At 53.4% G+C, this 14,771-nt stretch overlaps 9 protein-coding genes across 9 annotated transcripts; 6 read left to right on the plus strand and 3 right to left on the minus strand.

Moving 5' to 3' along the window:
* Nucleotides 1–370: 370 nt before the first annotated feature.
* VTP21DRAFT_7110 (uncharacterized protein) lies at nucleotides 371–3,387 on the plus strand (the record flags this gene model as incomplete). Its single annotated transcript, XM_069397816.1, has 12 exons — nucleotides 371–397; nucleotides 477–840; nucleotides 906–992; nucleotides 1,052–1,123; nucleotides 1,193–1,270; nucleotides 1,335–1,531; nucleotides 1,600–1,884; nucleotides 1,977–2,222; nucleotides 2,308–2,403; nucleotides 2,482–2,640; nucleotides 2,700–3,251; nucleotides 3,325–3,387. The coding sequence occupies 12 exons, from the start codon at nucleotides 371–373 to the stop codon at nucleotides 3,385–3,387; spliced, it is 2,226 nt and encodes a 741-aa protein (XP_069255337.1).
* Nucleotides 3,388–3,730: 343 nt separating this feature from the next.
* Nucleotides 3,731–3,934, minus strand: VTP21DRAFT_7111 (uncharacterized protein; the record flags this gene model as incomplete). Its single annotated transcript, XM_069397817.1, has 1 exon — nucleotides 3,731–3,934. One exon carries the CDS (start codon nucleotides 3,932–3,934, stop codon nucleotides 3,731–3,733), a length of 204 nt encoding a protein of 67 aa, XP_069255338.1.
* Nucleotides 3,935–4,219: 285 nt separating this feature from the next.
* On the plus strand, nucleotides 4,220–4,912 carry VTP21DRAFT_7112 (uncharacterized protein; the record flags this gene model as incomplete). Its single annotated transcript, XM_069397818.1, has 3 exons — nucleotides 4,220–4,366; nucleotides 4,444–4,536; nucleotides 4,625–4,912. 3 exons carry the CDS (start codon nucleotides 4,220–4,222, stop codon nucleotides 4,910–4,912), a joined length of 528 nt encoding a protein of 175 aa, XP_069255339.1.
* Nucleotides 4,913–5,739: 827 nt separating this feature from the next.
* Nucleotides 5,740–7,197, plus strand: VTP21DRAFT_7113 (uncharacterized protein; the record flags this gene model as incomplete). Its single annotated transcript, XM_069397819.1, has 1 exon — nucleotides 5,740–7,197. One exon carries the CDS (start codon nucleotides 5,740–5,742, stop codon nucleotides 7,195–7,197), a length of 1,458 nt encoding a protein of 485 aa, XP_069255340.1.
* An 880-nt stretch (nucleotides 7,198–8,077) lies between these two features.
* VTP21DRAFT_7114 (uncharacterized protein) lies at nucleotides 8,078–9,000 on the plus strand (the record flags this gene model as incomplete). Its single annotated transcript, XM_069397820.1, has 3 exons — nucleotides 8,078–8,155; nucleotides 8,229–8,364; nucleotides 8,435–9,000. The coding sequence occupies 3 exons, from the start codon at nucleotides 8,078–8,080 to the stop codon at nucleotides 8,998–9,000; spliced, it is 780 nt and encodes a 259-aa protein (XP_069255341.1).
* A 367-nt stretch (nucleotides 9,001–9,367) lies between these two features.
* VTP21DRAFT_7115 (uncharacterized protein) lies at nucleotides 9,368–10,468 on the minus strand (the record flags this gene model as incomplete). The annotated part of the gene is made up of 2 exons (XM_069397821.1): nucleotides 9,368–9,830; nucleotides 9,918–10,468. The coding sequence occupies 2 exons, from the start codon at nucleotides 10,466–10,468 to the stop codon at nucleotides 9,368–9,370; spliced, it is 1,014 nt and encodes a 337-aa protein (XP_069255342.1).
* A 130-nt stretch (nucleotides 10,469–10,598) lies between these two features.
* On the plus strand, nucleotides 10,599–11,634 carry VTP21DRAFT_7116 (uncharacterized protein; the record flags this gene model as incomplete). The annotated part of the gene is made up of 3 exons (XM_069397822.1): nucleotides 10,599–10,610; nucleotides 10,867–11,170; nucleotides 11,255–11,634. The coding sequence occupies 3 exons, from the start codon at nucleotides 10,599–10,601 to the stop codon at nucleotides 11,632–11,634; spliced, it is 696 nt and encodes a 231-aa protein (XP_069255343.1).
* A 65-nt stretch (nucleotides 11,635–11,699) lies between these two features.
* VTP21DRAFT_7117 (uncharacterized protein) lies at nucleotides 11,700–12,950 on the plus strand (the record flags this gene model as incomplete). The annotated part of the gene is made up of 2 exons (XM_069397823.1): nucleotides 11,700–11,760; nucleotides 11,818–12,950. The coding sequence occupies 2 exons, from the start codon at nucleotides 11,700–11,702 to the stop codon at nucleotides 12,948–12,950; spliced, it is 1,194 nt and encodes a 397-aa protein (XP_069255344.1).
* Nucleotides 12,951–13,312: 362 nt separating this feature from the next.
* Nucleotides 13,313–14,671, minus strand: VTP21DRAFT_7118 (uncharacterized protein; the record flags this gene model as incomplete). The annotated part of the gene is made up of 1 exon (XM_069397824.1): nucleotides 13,313–14,671. One exon carries the CDS (start codon nucleotides 14,669–14,671, stop codon nucleotides 13,313–13,315), a length of 1,359 nt encoding a protein of 452 aa, XP_069255345.1.
* Nucleotides 14,672–14,771: the final 100 nt, after the last annotated feature.

Genomic DNA, 14,771 nt, shown 5'->3' on the forward strand with positions numbered 1-14,771 from the left:
CTATCTATGGAAATCCTACAATATCCCTGATATTTTATTCAATGTTCCACAAGAAACCTAACCTACAGAAATGCTGCATTGGAAAACGCGTTCGAAAAAAAAGATCTCTTCATAAGGACAAATTTTCTAAACATCTCAAGAATCCATTTACTAAATCTTTAGCCGGATCCCATTTAACCTGTCCCAATTTTTGTCTACATCTTTAACCCAGGAATTCAGTGATACGCGTGTGGATTTGAGTAAGTGCTCTAGTTTGTCGAATTTCGGTGTAAATGCGCGTTTGATCCATGGTGGCTCTCCACATCCCTCTTAGATGCATCCATCCAAATACGCACATAATAACTAGAAATATATCCACTGTTAGATCGGAATGACAGAATATGGTGGACTTGGAGACGTATGTATACTCTATTTTTACGCGAAGATTACCCAAGTCATTAAGCAGGATAGGCGTCTGTTTCTCTTATTTTTTATAGCTCATGTCCACAAGGGAGGCCCTCTTCGGCAACAATAATAATCCATCAATCCCTTCTCCTACCTCACCCGATGAGAACCGTATGCGAGAAACCGATTTTATGAATACGTTCTTTGGCGGAGTAGAGCAAAAGGTCGGCGTCGAAAAAGAAATGCGAGAATCAACCTCTTCACTTCGTCGAATGTCGCCAGACACGGGAAGATCGAGAGATGCAGCAGCCACCACACTGTCAGGCGGTGCATCACAACCCAAACCGCGCCCAGCAAGTGCAACTATGGAATTTAAACGAGTGGAGAGACCCATATCGACAAGATCCCAGCTGGAACGAACAGAGAAGAGATACCGCGCACGAAGACGTGCATTGGGTATGGCGGCCCCATATTTATAAGCGGTAGAGGGCGTGAGTTTTAAAAAAATTTTTTTGAAAAAGGTCCGCCCATGCGTTCGACATTTTCAGAAGGATCACCGGAAGACGGCGCGGATGATGAAAACTCACCACTTAGACAAGTGACAGATGGTAGGGAATCATTTTCGAATTTTTCGTTTGGGTAAACAGCTAAAGTAGTTTCATCAAAGATATGTTGCAAACACCCTATCCGCTTCGAACATTAGATGGCTCTACACCCCCCAGCTCAGGCGACGGACCAAGTAACCTATCTATATAGGCTTGTTGTCATGGACATAGTATTCAATATAGATTCTCTCATTTAACAATAGATATCGAGAATGACGATACCCAACGTGAGCGAGATGATGACGCCGACACCGACAAAGTTTTTCGTTCGTCCATGACAAGTAGGCGATATTTTTCTAACTGTCCAACTAATTTGACCGCCCATGTGTTCATCCTGTAACCTAGCTAAAAACATTGAAATGGATCGAACCACCGATTCGACCGCTAGAAGGACCCTGGCCTCCGCGCTCTACGCGTCCGAAGGGATGAAAACGACCGAGTTCAACTCCTCTGTGGCTTCTCAGCGTACGCAGAACTCAAAGCTTTCTCCTGCCGAAACACGAACCCCCACCCTTGAGATCCAACAGGAGCTTCGTGCACCGGTATGTTCGATTTCTACTGATGACTTGTGTAGCATTTAAAAACTAATATTGATGGAAATCTCTTCCAGGCCACCCCAGGAGTTCGCGCGCTGACTCCTCAGACAGAGAATCGACTAGTCGGCGAGCAGCCGATCGTCTCTAAATTGTTTCCGGTAACTTCAGCCACGAAGGAGCCCGACAAGCCCCCAAATGACCTGGCATCCATCCCGAACGAGAATGGTCACCACACTTTGCCTGCATCGACACAGAATGTGTTGGTTACTCCCATGGCGCCCAGTGTTGCCCCATCATCTATGGTGTCGGCTCCAATGATGTCGGCTCCACAGTTCAAATTGGGAAAGGGATTAATACCGGTATGTTAGTATTTTTTTTTTCATCATTTGGCTTGTTGCCACTAGGCACTCTTCGATCATTAATGCGAGTCCCTTTCACTGATGTTCCTTAGATCAATGGACGACCTTTTACTCGCCTCGAAATAATCGGACGTGGGGGAAGTAGTAAAGTCTTTAAAGTGATGGACCCTAAGGGGCGAATTTTTGCGTTGAAACGAGTCTCGTTTGATCGTGCCGACGCTGCCACCATCGAAAGTTACATTAATGAAATCAATCTTTTGAAGCGCCTCACAAACAATGAAAGAATCATCAAATTATATGATGCCGAGGTGAATAGAGAAAAGGGGTATTTGCTAATGGTAAAGTAAAACTTATGGCCCGGTTTGACTGGAAGAGCAAGAGGTTGATACTTTTTTTTTTGCATTCATCCGTTGCGTCTGGTAGCTAATGGAGTATGGCGAGATCGATCTGGCGCATGTGTTGGCAAAGCAGCAGGGCAAACCAATCAATCTCAACTTTATTCGAATGTACTGGGAACAGGTGAGGAGCGATTTATCCCGGATGTAGCTCGCCTCTATACCCACACGTAACCGCCCCATCTCCTCTTTTTTCCTTCAGATGCTCCAAGCTGTCCATGCAATCCACAACGAAAAGATCGTGCATTCCGACTTAAAGCCGGGCAATTTTCTGCTAGTGGAGGGCTCGCTAAAGCTTATCGATTTTGGCATTGCAAAAGCAATCGCCAATGATACAACCAATATCCACCGGGACCACCAAGTATGCCCTTCCCATTTACCCCTGCTTCTTTTATACTAACTGTGCGATTCATTCTCTAGATCGGCACGGTCAACTATATGTCACCTGAGGCTATTCGCGACACCAATGCGGCCATTGCTGATCAGCCGGGCGTCGGCCGGCTGATGAAGCTTGGCAGACCAAGCGATGTGTGGTCCCTGGGATGCATCCTCTATCAGATGGTGTATGGCCGCACCCCCTTCTCCCACCTGAACATGTTCCAGAAGCTACAGGCAATTCCCGACCAACGCGTACCCATCGAATTCAAAAGAACCGTTGCCATCCCCACCGCCACTCCCACTCCCCCCAACCCCTCCAGCACCGAAAGCACTGTAGCGGAATTTACGGTAGAGGACGATTTGTTGAAGGTGATGCAGAGTTGTTTGCAGCGAGACCCCAAGATGCGAATGACGATTCCTGAGCTGCTCGAGGACGCATTTCTGCGACCCGGTGAAAGAAGAAACGGGGGAGAGGGTGTGAGCGTAGACGTATCGCTCGCACAGATGACGGAGCTGGTCCATCAAGTCTTAGGACTGAGGGCGCAGAGGGCGACCGGCAACTGGACGCGATATGAGGCTGCCAATATTGCAAAAGTAAGAAAGGGGACTGCGTGTTTTCCTATAGCTAGAATATACTCAAGTTTTTTTATTCTTGCGCCTCCGTTAGACATTATTTGGCCAGCTGAGACAAGGGAAACCGATGCGACTCGACGAGAACGGTTTGCTATAGCTTCTTATTGTACTGTCCTGTTCATCCGCGATAAATACAAACATATAAATATCCCATCCCTGTATCCATCCACCTTTTCTAGTATTTTTTTTTCTTCCCCTTCATAATCTTTCCCAATGGCTTTTCTTGGATTTTTTTTTCCTCTTCATGTTTGACTGTTGTTCTTTATATCCTTTTATTTCTTCATATCTTAGTGTAAATAAATATCTAAAAAGGGGATATAGGAGAATGGGCCACGGAGACGAATCCATTTACTCAATAAATTTCCGAGCATCCAAACAACGTAAGCGTAACTCTACGTCGATTGGGTTTAACCTTCTTCGCAAAGGGTCCCCCCGAATCCTCACGCCCCGTTCGTCAGGCTCGACCGCGCGAAGAAGAAAGAATCCGCGTCCTGGGAACGCAGCTCCACGGATGAGACCACCTTGAGCGACCAGGCTAGGTCAGGCTCGATTGGGCAGTTTGAAAATGCAGCAAGATGACGGCCCCACCCCTTGTGGCTTAATCGCCCCATTCGATTTGCATTCAAACTTCCTGGCCGGGCCATTGCTTCTGAAATCTTCTAATAAATAGGAAAGCCAATCATGGCCTAGGGAGGGAAATTCCATCCTGAGTGATTTTTGTTGTTCTTCTTCAGGACGCAGGAAGCCTGGTTCAAATAGCCCCATTAGAACAATAGGTTTCCAATGCTTGATTTTGGCTAAGAACAGCCAAATGCGATCACCCCCCTCATTGTTTTTCTCCTGCTCCTCTTCTTCTCCCCGCGTGTGAGTATAAACTTAGCCAATCCGCTAGAATCCAGCGTTCTCTCTAGAATCCAAGCATCCATCTTATGCCAGGAGCGATGAGCAGCCTACCGCTATCCGGGCGCCGACAGCCACGCACGCCTCTTAATTCCATGACGCTGATTGAGAAGGATGGCATTCGATTTCTGATAACCGATGCCCCCTCCAACTCCAATCTCCATCTCTACATCAAGGTAATGGCATTGTAGATGTGTTGAGTGGCTGGATTCGCATCTTCATCTCATCATGTGGCCATTGTTGCGCCATCTAGGAATTTGAAAGGCACAATGTGACTGATGTGGTGCGCTGCTGCGAGCCGACCTACTCGAAGGAGCGCTTGGGGAAAATCCAAGTGCATGACTGGGTAAGCCCGCTTCTCCCATGGCAGAGCCGTTTTGACATGCGATGATAGAGTAGGGCGTGGCTAAACCTCTAATCCCACCCGTAACCAGATCTTCGGCGATGGCGAGGCCCCGCCCGTCGAAATAGTCAACCAGTGGCTCAACCTAGTCGAGGAGCGCTTCTCATCGGACAGCTCTGCCTGTATAGCGACCCACTGTATTGCCGGGCTTGGGCGCGCCCCCGTGCTAGTTGCTCTGGCCCTCATCGAGAGAGGCATGGCCCCTCTGGATGCGGTCGCGTATCTCCGACGTGTACGCCCTGGATGCATTAACAAGTGGCAGCTGGAGTACATTGAAAACTACAAGAGGAGGAGCAAGTCCAAGTGTGTTATATGTTGACTTTAATTTTTTTTAGAGTAGCCCCTATTTTAATGGTAATTCCGAAAAAAAAAAGTTTCACCCTATCTTACACGTTATCAGGCTTTATTTCTGGTATTTAATCTTTGGAATCATGGGGAATCATTTGTTTTCTCAGCATTTTTTCTTTTTTCAATCCTCTCTCCTTCCACTTTTCGGCTTTCTCGCTTTATTTCCTATCTATACACACACACGCAAGTATATATATATATATATTTTTCCTTCTTCTTCTGCTTTTCTCTTTTAAATGCTTTTCGTTGTTCTATTTTACAAAATGATAATACTATAGACTTGTTTCTTTTGTTGCAATAACGTGTTCCATTAGCAACCCCATGACTTTCTGCTACTGAAGCTTCTCTCCGCGTTGCACCCGGAAGTTTGGCCCCCAGGCTGGTCGGCTGGCCGGTTCCCGCGCCATGCAGAGAGGGGTGGACGGCTGCAGCGGCGATCGGGGTTGGTATGGGCAGCGCCCACGGAGGGCCCAAGATTAGGTTGGAAACTCTATCCCCGCCCCTATTGTGCCATGTGGCATCGGTCGCCAGATATGCACTGCAAAAACACACCCCACCAACCAGGGCCGGCCTCCTTAATTAAAATTGGTATATGCCACAAATTCGAAACATCGATTTTTCTCCCAACCATCCCATCTAAAAACTCATTAGCACCATTCATCCCGCCGCCCCTCCCGTTTTCCTCCCCTCAATGCTCTTCCCTCCGCTCGTTTTCTCACTCTAATCCATTCGCATTCTTTCTTTTCCCCCCCAATCATCCCGGGTCGGATTCTGTCTTTTTCTGGATTGCATGGGACAATGACCCACCTCTCGCCACATCGATCCCCATCATCCGCATCATTAACCGATTGGGCCCCTCGACATCCTCGGCGCCGCACATTTTTCACGATCCTCGGTGCATTCATAGTTATCACGGTGTTTTGGCTCCTCTATTCCGTTCAAGACGGGCGGGGACTGATGCACCTGTGCCAAGAATGTCAGATGCTGAGTGAAGAACAGACGCTGGCGTCGGCCACGCCGGATTACCTCCTGGAGCTCGAGCAGCTGAACGAGAGGCCCGTACCCCGCAAGAAAGGGGAGAAATACCTAGCCTATCTGTGTAAGTGCACCAGAGATTTGAACTCTGCCGCGGCCTTTGCTCTGCTGATGCTGACGCTCTTTCCGAATCCATTAGCCTGCTCGGGATTCCACAATCAGCGGGTTGAGCTGGCCAACGCCATGATGCTGGCCCATCTCCTCAATCGCACGCTCTTGGTTCCGCCCATCACCCTGGGCAAGGTGGTTGGATGGCGGCCGTACGACAAGCTCCTCAGGACCATTTTGCGGCGTGATCGCCTCAAACTCCGCACCTGCACGCCCTCCTCGCCCAAGCGGCATACGGACGAGTGCGGGCTCGCCAATCGGTACACCTACTTGCACTGGGACTACCTAATGTCGTTCAGAGATCTGAGGGGGATGCTGAAGATGAAGAAGCGCCACGACCACACCCCCGAGTGGCTGGAGAGGGAGCTGGGGGTTCGGGGTGAGGACGTGTTCTACATCAAGGACAACTCCATGTATGAGTACCGCATCCTGGAATCAAACCAAACCCTTGAAAAGTATAGCTACGGCGTGTCCGTCGACGCGCTGCGAAAGGTCCCCCACAGGCTGCTCCACTTCGGCAGCATGTTTGGCGGGCAGCGGCTTGCGCTGAGCAAGGAGAACGAGGCGCTGTACCAGCGCATCCTCGAGAGCTTCATGGTGACCCACCCCGCCATCGAGGCCACGGTGGGGGACATCGTGGCCAGGCTGGGAGGGGCCTGGGGGTTTTCGTCGGCCCACGTGCGGGTCGGGGACGGAGCCTTCCGCGAGAACGCCAAGGACTCCGTCAACCTGATCCTCAGCGAGCTCAAGGAGCACTTCCCCCCGCCCACCCTCCGGCCCCACTCCGCCGCCGATTGTCGGCGCGACGTCCCGTTCCTGTTCCTCGCCACGGATGCGCGCCACCCGAAAACCAGCGAGGTGCTGCGGGGGTTCTACGAGCAGTATCCCTGCATCGCCACCCTCTCCGACATGTTCGACTTGACGCAGTCGCCGCTGTGGGGCCTGCGAAACGAGCTCGACAACATCCCGCTGGGAAAGCTGCTCATCCCCTTTGTCGATGCGCTGGTCGCCGCGAGGGGCGAGTACTTTGTGCAGACCCATAATTCGACCTTTTCGAGATACGTCATGCTGATCAGGCAAAGATTACGACGGGCTGCTGGGCTGCTTGTCTAACTCCTTGACCCCCCCCCCCCCTTCCTCCTTTCTCTCTCTCTTTCTCTCTAATACACACACACTCGCACTCCCCTGCCAACTGAATATTTCTCTGTCACTCATGGTTAATTTTTCTATTTTCGTAATATAATCGAGCTCCATCCTGGGCCCCGCCCCTTCTCGCGAGGGGAACCGGCCTCCCAAGTAGTTCTATATCACGAAATTTAGCAAGATTATATTTGTCAACTCCTCCCTAACGTGATGACCTCTCTCCGGCCGTGTAAAATTTCCAAATACTTTCGTTGTCCCAGCCCTCCCCTTCTCATATGAATAAAAGGATGTTTTTTCTGAAGGGCCGACGTGGAAAAAAAAGTTTGCTTGGGACGCTAGTGATATTATGATTATTTTTCTTTTTCACTCCCCGACACTCCTTTGGAAACATGGAGCAAAATAGGAAGGAAAATAAAAAAAAAAGAGCCCACAAGTCGCAGTCGCGATTACCGGGCTCTCCACCATTTAACCTAAGGAGGCCTACGCTGGGTCAACAATGCATGGGTCCAAAGCGAAAGAAAAGGGAAAAAAAAGGAAACCGACCGAAGCTATTATGGCTAATATATTCTCGATCTCCTCTAGGTGGTCCCTTTGGATTTTCTATTCGCGCGATCTGGTCAATAAGCTTTCGCACAAATAGAGAAATGTGGGTTAGGTTGATGGGTCCAAGGGGGACCACTTGGCCATAAGACCGAAATAGGGTCAGATATAAAAGGATAGAGGAGTGTCGAGGCTCTTTTGCTTGCTACTTCCTCACCACTTCCATTCATCGAGTCCTATTTTCTGTGTTCGCTGGTCGAAGCCTAACAGACGCCAATCTTTACCACACTCTCCCCACCCCCTAGACACCATGCTCTTCAAATCGTCGCTTGTGACTGCTCTCCTGCTTTCCGCTATCCCCTCGTTTGTCGCGGCTCACGGTCGGATGGTACCCTTTGTTTTTTTTTGGGACCCACCGTTCCACTACCCGGTCCGTTCCTGGCTAACTTTCGCATGAATAGGTCTCTCCTCCGATTCGCTTGAAGCCTGGCGACCAGAACAACGGCTTCGACTTTGCCAAGGGGCCTAATACGCGTCAGCCTTGTGGCGGTTTGGTTCGTATCCTTGCCTTCGCGTCCTGCTTGGCCTCTGGGCTCAGTTGGACCCCTCCCCCTCCCCAAAAGAGATCCCACTAATCCTCGGCAACTTTTTCCCTCGTAGCCTGCAGGTAACGTCCAGGCCAACTTCCAGCCCGGCGCGCAAATCCCCATTAAGTGGCAGATCACCGCCGCTCACAAGGGTCCGTGCTTCATCGAGCTCTCGACGGACGGCCGGGATGGCAACTTCAAGACCCTGAAGACGCTGCCCAACTGTGCCGAGACCAACGGAGACTTCTCGGACTCTGTCTCGCCAGGCAACGTCCAGTGCGACAAGTGCACGCTTCGATTCCGCTGGCAAGCCAAGCTGACGGGCGAAACCTACATCAACTGCGCCGACATCTCGATCGGCGGAAAAGGCGGGGCAGCGCAGCAAGCAGGCTCGTCGGGAGCTAACAATGCAGGCCAAGGGCAAGCTCAGGATCAAGCTCAAGGTCAAGGCCAAGCCGGCCGGGGACGTCAGCCAGGTCAGGGCCAAAGACAACCTGGACAAAGGCAGCCAGGACAGAGGCAACAGGGACAAAGACTGCCAGGACAGGGTCAGCGGCAGCAGGGTAATCGTCGGGTGCAAGGCGGCAATCGCCGATTTGGGGCCAACCGCCGGGTGGGTGGCAACCGCCGTGCTGGGCGGAACTAAACCCCTCCTCCCCACTCCTCGCCACATGGGAATGCTGGCTTCGTTCCTATCTCCATCTCGCTTTCATTTCCTCTGCACCCCAGCCCCATTTCTCGCTTGAAGAGTTTATTGTTTGTACTCGGGTTTGAGATAATATATATCAAATTTATTTATAGAAGAAAAGACAATAGAGTGAAAGAGCGTTTTGCGCTCACTGGAATCAGAAGCGTGGTGTAAAATGGAATAATTTATCTAGTTGACATGGATGAAGTAGAGTATATGTCAAGCGGGCTCGGTTGGGGGGGGGGGAGGAAAAGGAAAAGAAATGGAAAAGGAAAAAAAAATCAATATATGAAATGAAATCAAATCGATCTATATATCCTAAAGATTACAGCGCCAGCGACCACAGCGCAAGGAGGGTCAGCGACGTCCAGAGGGCGGCAAATGAGTTGGGCAAGCCTGCAGCCGCGCTCTTTTTGCCCTGCATCGGGCTGCCGAGCGCTCTGGCGACATAGGGCACCCCGTTCAGCTGCGACACGAGTTTGAGCACCTGGCCGTCGTTGGCCGTGTACCAGTCGACGGCGATGAAGTTGGCGTTTCGCCCAAAGGTTTGCGAGCACGAGTTCACGTGATCCACCAGCACCTGGCCGTTCGTCACGTTCTGCTGGCCTTGCTGGGGCAGCTCCACCTGCTGGCCGCCGATAGTGAGCGCGCTGTAGATGAAGTGGTTGATCAAATACATCTTGCCGTTGGGCGACGTTCCGGCGGGGCGGTCGACGGTGCAAGTGAAGGCGTCGTTGCTTGGGACTTGGAAGGGCGTCTCGAACACGTACTCGAATTCCGGGATCAACCTGGAGCGGGATGGGGGGAGGAGAAATATGCAAGATTCAGTATGCAGGTCCGATCACTCGAGCCACCGCCGAGCTCACTCTACTTACCAGGGCTGCGAGTCGTCCGTGCTATCGCCGATGAAGTTCACGATTCGCTTTCCCTGCTTCACCAGGTCGCCCAGCGTCGGCCACGGGGCCCCGGGGGTGTGGGAGTACACCATGTCCATCACCCCTGCGCTCTGGTACACCTGGGCAAATGTGCTGGCGGGGAACTTGTCGAAGTTCTCCCAGAAGATGGTGACCACCTCCTGCGGGTTGGCCTGCAGGAAGGTCTTGATGTTTTTCAGCGTGTTGCCCGCACTGCCTGCGTCGAGCAGGTCGCAGCTTGTATGGCACAGCTGGATCACGTTGGCCTCTTTGCCCGCGGGCGGCTTGTGGGCATCGAGCATGAGCCCGCGAATTCCATCCTTGAGCTGGGTGGGGATGTCGAATTGCTGGTTGGCGGCGGTGTTGAAGCCGGATGCAAAGGAATTGTGCGTGGTCGCGTAGGCGAGCTGGTTGTAGGGCTTGGAGCAGAGATCCGGCGACCCGTTGCAGGCCAAGGACGGCGTGGCCAGGAGGAGGGCGAATGCAAGGGCGAGGGTGCGGGAATGCATCATGGCGAGCTCTGGAATGCTAGCAATGGAGGAGGGCGGGAGTGGGAGGAGGGGGCGCGGGAGCAAGAGAGGGCGGCGATGGAAGGCTAAGAATTCTGAGGAGAGGCTCCCGCTGTTCCATACAATTGAGGAAATGGATCGAATTGTGGCCTGGGCTCCGATTTAAATTTCCCAACACTGCTTCTGACTGGAAGCCGTCCGTAAAGGGTGGAACAGCTTCTTGACCCTGTTTCAGAAGCCTTAGGCTCGCCCGTCTTGGCTGCCCGGCTCCGGTCCACGGCCTGGGGAAGAGCCTAGGGGCTGCAGCAACACAAAACCGAGCGCTTGGGGTGGGGGAGCAGGGGGACCATGACGCTGCATCAAGGTTGAAACCGCCGCGATCGATGACGGGCTAAATTTAGCCCAGCTTATCAAGGCGTCCCGCACATCCTCGATCGAAGCGTGCCAGCCTCGCTGTGCCGCAGTGCGCCTCCTCAGCCGCCCGCCACGGTGGTGGTCTCGGGCGCAGGGGGCGTGCTCGACCCGCCCGTGCCTGCGCCGCTCTCGTGCGCGCCCCCGCCGGCCAGCGCTCCCGCCCCCGCGCGGTACTCGAAAAGGACCGGTTTAGGGTTGACTTGCTTGCTAGCAAGCCGATGCCATTACATCATGCGCCCCCCGAGATCCTTGGACCCGCCAGCGTTACACGGCCGGAGGTGATGGGTCACTGTTTGAAATTCCCTAAGAAGCATCTAAGCTTTTCCGCTCGAAAGCAGAGCTGATCACCCCTGGCCGGTTTCGCTTCCCCACCAGGCGGTGAGCATTGCCAAAAGCTTGGCCAAATTTTCGTCGGCATTTCAAATCGCGACGGTTGTGGGAGAGCGGTGCATGGCAGATCTGTCGTCGATGGAGTGGGTCTATTTTTAACTTTTATCCATCCCGCTGCTGCCCCTCTTTGCTTTTTCCCTCTCCCGCTCTCCTCTCCTCTCCTCTCCTCTCCTCTCCTCTCCTCGCCCGCCTCTCCCCTCCTCGCCCGCCCTCGCCCGGGGGATATAGACCAGCCAATCGCCACGCCTAATGCGCATGCCTCATCCCTAATCTGCCCTGCCTGTATATTCTTATTTATCTCAACCCGAATCCCACCCTCCAGTTTATTTATCCTCGCTAGTATTGCTCCTCCTCCTACTGTTTAGCGTATCTTCTCCTCCCCCTCCCCCTCCCCCTCCCCGGCAATTCGACCTCCAGCTATCACTCCCCGATGCAACAGACCCACGTCGCCCTCCCATCCATTCGCACCCTGCTCGCCGAGCCTGTTCCTGGTAAATGGGGTTGCATGCCCACGCCCCCTCCCTTTCCCTAATCGTATACTTTTGTAGGGCCTCGGGCCTCGGGCCTTCATCAACGGCACGTCTCATCCCCGTTTTCATCATTTCCCGATCGTGATCCCCATGCGCCTCGCCGCGGACACATGAGATCAGGCAGCGATGGCTTTGCCCCCTCCTTTACCTTTCCTCCCCGAGAGCCATCACAGGTCCCATCCCCTTCTGCCGCGCCCGCCTCTCAGCAGTCGCCCATGTTCAGCCCGCACATCGGAAAGCTCACCCATGCCCTGGCTCACACGAAGCTTGGGGATCCCCCCGAAAATCCGCTTGGCACCATGGAACCAGACCTGGCCAAAATGAGGGGCGTAGAGGTGTTCAACAGAGACCTGACCCTCCCAGCGCTCCCTCAGACCGGCCCGGCCCGCGGCTGGCCTCCCGCCCAGAATAATGGGTTCCCCCACGCCAATTCCCCCTCGCGACTAGCGGACCCCAAACATTCCACCTCCTCATACCACCTGAGCCCCCCGAACGCATTCCCCCCGTCCTCTCCCCTTGAAAAAGCTCGGCTGCGGCCCCACTCCCACCATCGATCCGTCTCGGACCTCACGCACCCATATTCCCCCCACCGCGAGCTCGCCCCCCTGCATGCCCTCAATCCTGCCCCACCCGCCTCCTCGGCCTCTTCCGCAAGCGACGGCCCCCTCCCTCCGCGCTTACACCACCCCCACCAACATAGACGTGCCGCTTCGCACACGAGCATCGACAGCCTGATCAACCGCGAGTCGGGCGCAGAGCGGATCCTTCCCCCGCTGCCCGTCCCTCCCGCGCTGCAGGAGACGAGCGGGAGCCCGGGGCCCAAGCCAAGCTCCCAGGCCCCCTCGGCCTCGCCGGCACACTCTCCTCCCCGTGCGCCTTCCTCCACCTCGCCGCTGGCAACCTCGCCCGCCCTGACCCCCGCAGCCAACCCTCCACCGCCGCCCAGCCATGGGTCGCAGAACCGCTACCAGTGCCCCTACTGTCCAAAGCGCTTCTCCCGGCCGAGCTCATTAAAAATTCACACCTACTCGCACACCGGCGAGCGCCCTTTTGTCTGCTCGGTGGAGGGCTGTGGCCGCTCCTTCTCCGTCCAAAGCAATCTGAGACGTCACATGCGAGTGCACCGGACTGGGCGGTTGAAAAAGGAGTAAATATCTGTCATGTTCTTCTCTTCCCCTCAGTGTAAATTATAGTTCCCGTCCAAAGCTAATATACAACTTTCTCCCCTTCCCCCTCCCACAATTTTCCATGTCCATCTCTTTCTACCCTCTCGCTTCGAACGAGCTCTCACTGAAAAGTCGCCAGCACTTTTATTTTTTTTTTTTTTTTACCACAAACTAATTCGTAAAAGACTCGTATACACAAATTGGATGGGGCTGCGTGAAAGAAGGATGCAGCCATCCTCGATCTCCAAAAGATCCATGTCTATTACAATGGAAGTTCGGTCGGGTCAATAACCCTTTTATCGTGCAAGGAAAAGGGGCCTTTTACTCTGGACAAGAATTGATCCTCGTTAGTGGAAGGGGAGTGTGGGAAGAGCCTCCTCTGCTCTGGCCTGCATTTCGGGGGTGAAGTCCTGCTTCCAATCGCCGACATTGCCCTTTCTGAAAAACATGGCATTGTCGATGTTAGGGTTGAGAAGCGAGCTCCGCTTGGACGACCCCGAGTTAGCCATGGACTCGAAGCTGCATCTCTGAATAATGTCGTCGATCTCCTTGTCCGTGAAATCAGGCCGGCCCAGGAATGCCGCGAGCCCCCTCACGGTCCTCGCCGTGTCATTCTTTAGGCTCTCAAAGGTGAGGAAGTGTATATTGGCGGAATCTCTCGCGCCCCAGTAGCTTTGCACATGGTCCTTGAAGGGGCCGGCAAAAAAGGCGCCGTTGCAATAATCGTCGAACATCCCCTCCATCGAGAAGTCGGGTTTGCTCCACGCGAGATTCTCGTTTTCCGAAGCTCTCTTGACAAAGTGAAAGTAGGAGATGAATGTGTCCCGCGGATCGCGTGAGACGTAGACGAATTTGCACCCGGACGCTTTGATGGAGTCGGGCAGGATGTGATACGGCAGGTGCGTTTGTAAGAAGCGAGGCGAGGGGAGCTCCTCTTCGCTCGGGATCTGGCCCTGCGCGGAGGGAGCGCGTGGAAACTCGATGGGTGGGGCCAACTCGTGCGGATTATACTGGTCGAATATGTTGGCCTTCTGCCGCCCATAGTTGAGAATGGTGTAGATGATCGCTTTGGTCCAGGTGGTTCCACTCTTGGCGATCGAGGCCAGGAGAATATCATCTGGCCGAGCTCGATAGTGCTTCCGAAGCTCTTTGATGCGTAGGAGAAAGAGCTCTGGGAACCATGTGTTCATGTACTTGACCAGGATGCCCCCATTGTGGGTTTGGTACTCTTCTATCCTATCGACGTACAGAGCAACCCCAAGCATGTAGGCGGCAGGATCTCTACCTCTGCCCCCCTTTAGCGCGCTGGAGAGCTCCTCCTGGAAATCCTTGTCCTTTGACAGGATGCCGACGGTCTCCAACACGTCCTTCTTTCCCGCGCACATTAGAGGAGAGGGGGGCTTCTGGAAGTTGGGGAATCGAGCTTGGAGCGCCTTGATGATGCCGCGTAGATGGCGGCTCACCGTCTCCTTGGCTTGTGGGCCTATGGGCCTCTGCTTGGGGAATTCGTCCGGCTTCCGGAGCGAGTAGGCGGTGCAGAGCGTGTGAATATCCTCGATCACCTCGTCCACATTCATACTCAGCAGTTCCAGAATCAGCTGAAGCCGCCGAACGGAATCCTCCTTCACGTCCGCCGGGGTTTTGTTTGTCTTGGTCAGCTGTAGCGCCTTATCAAGCGTGGACAGAGCCGAGTCTTTAGCGTCCATGGTGCAATCCTCGATACGAATTTCTCGGATTGGCCGTGAAGGGTCTACTTATCTCACATGAACTGTGGCAAATTTTCTTTCGCGAGCTTTATGGAACTCG

Source organism: Calcarisporiella thermophila, assembly GCF_041956535.1.
Source record: "Calcarisporiella thermophila strain CBS 279.70 unplaced genomic scaffold VTP21scaffold_3, whole genome shotgun sequence".
In the NCBI taxonomy this organism is placed as follows: Eukaryota; Fungi; Calcarisporiellomycota; class Calcarisporiellomycetes; order Calcarisporiellales; family Calcarisporiellaceae; genus Calcarisporiella; species Calcarisporiella thermophila.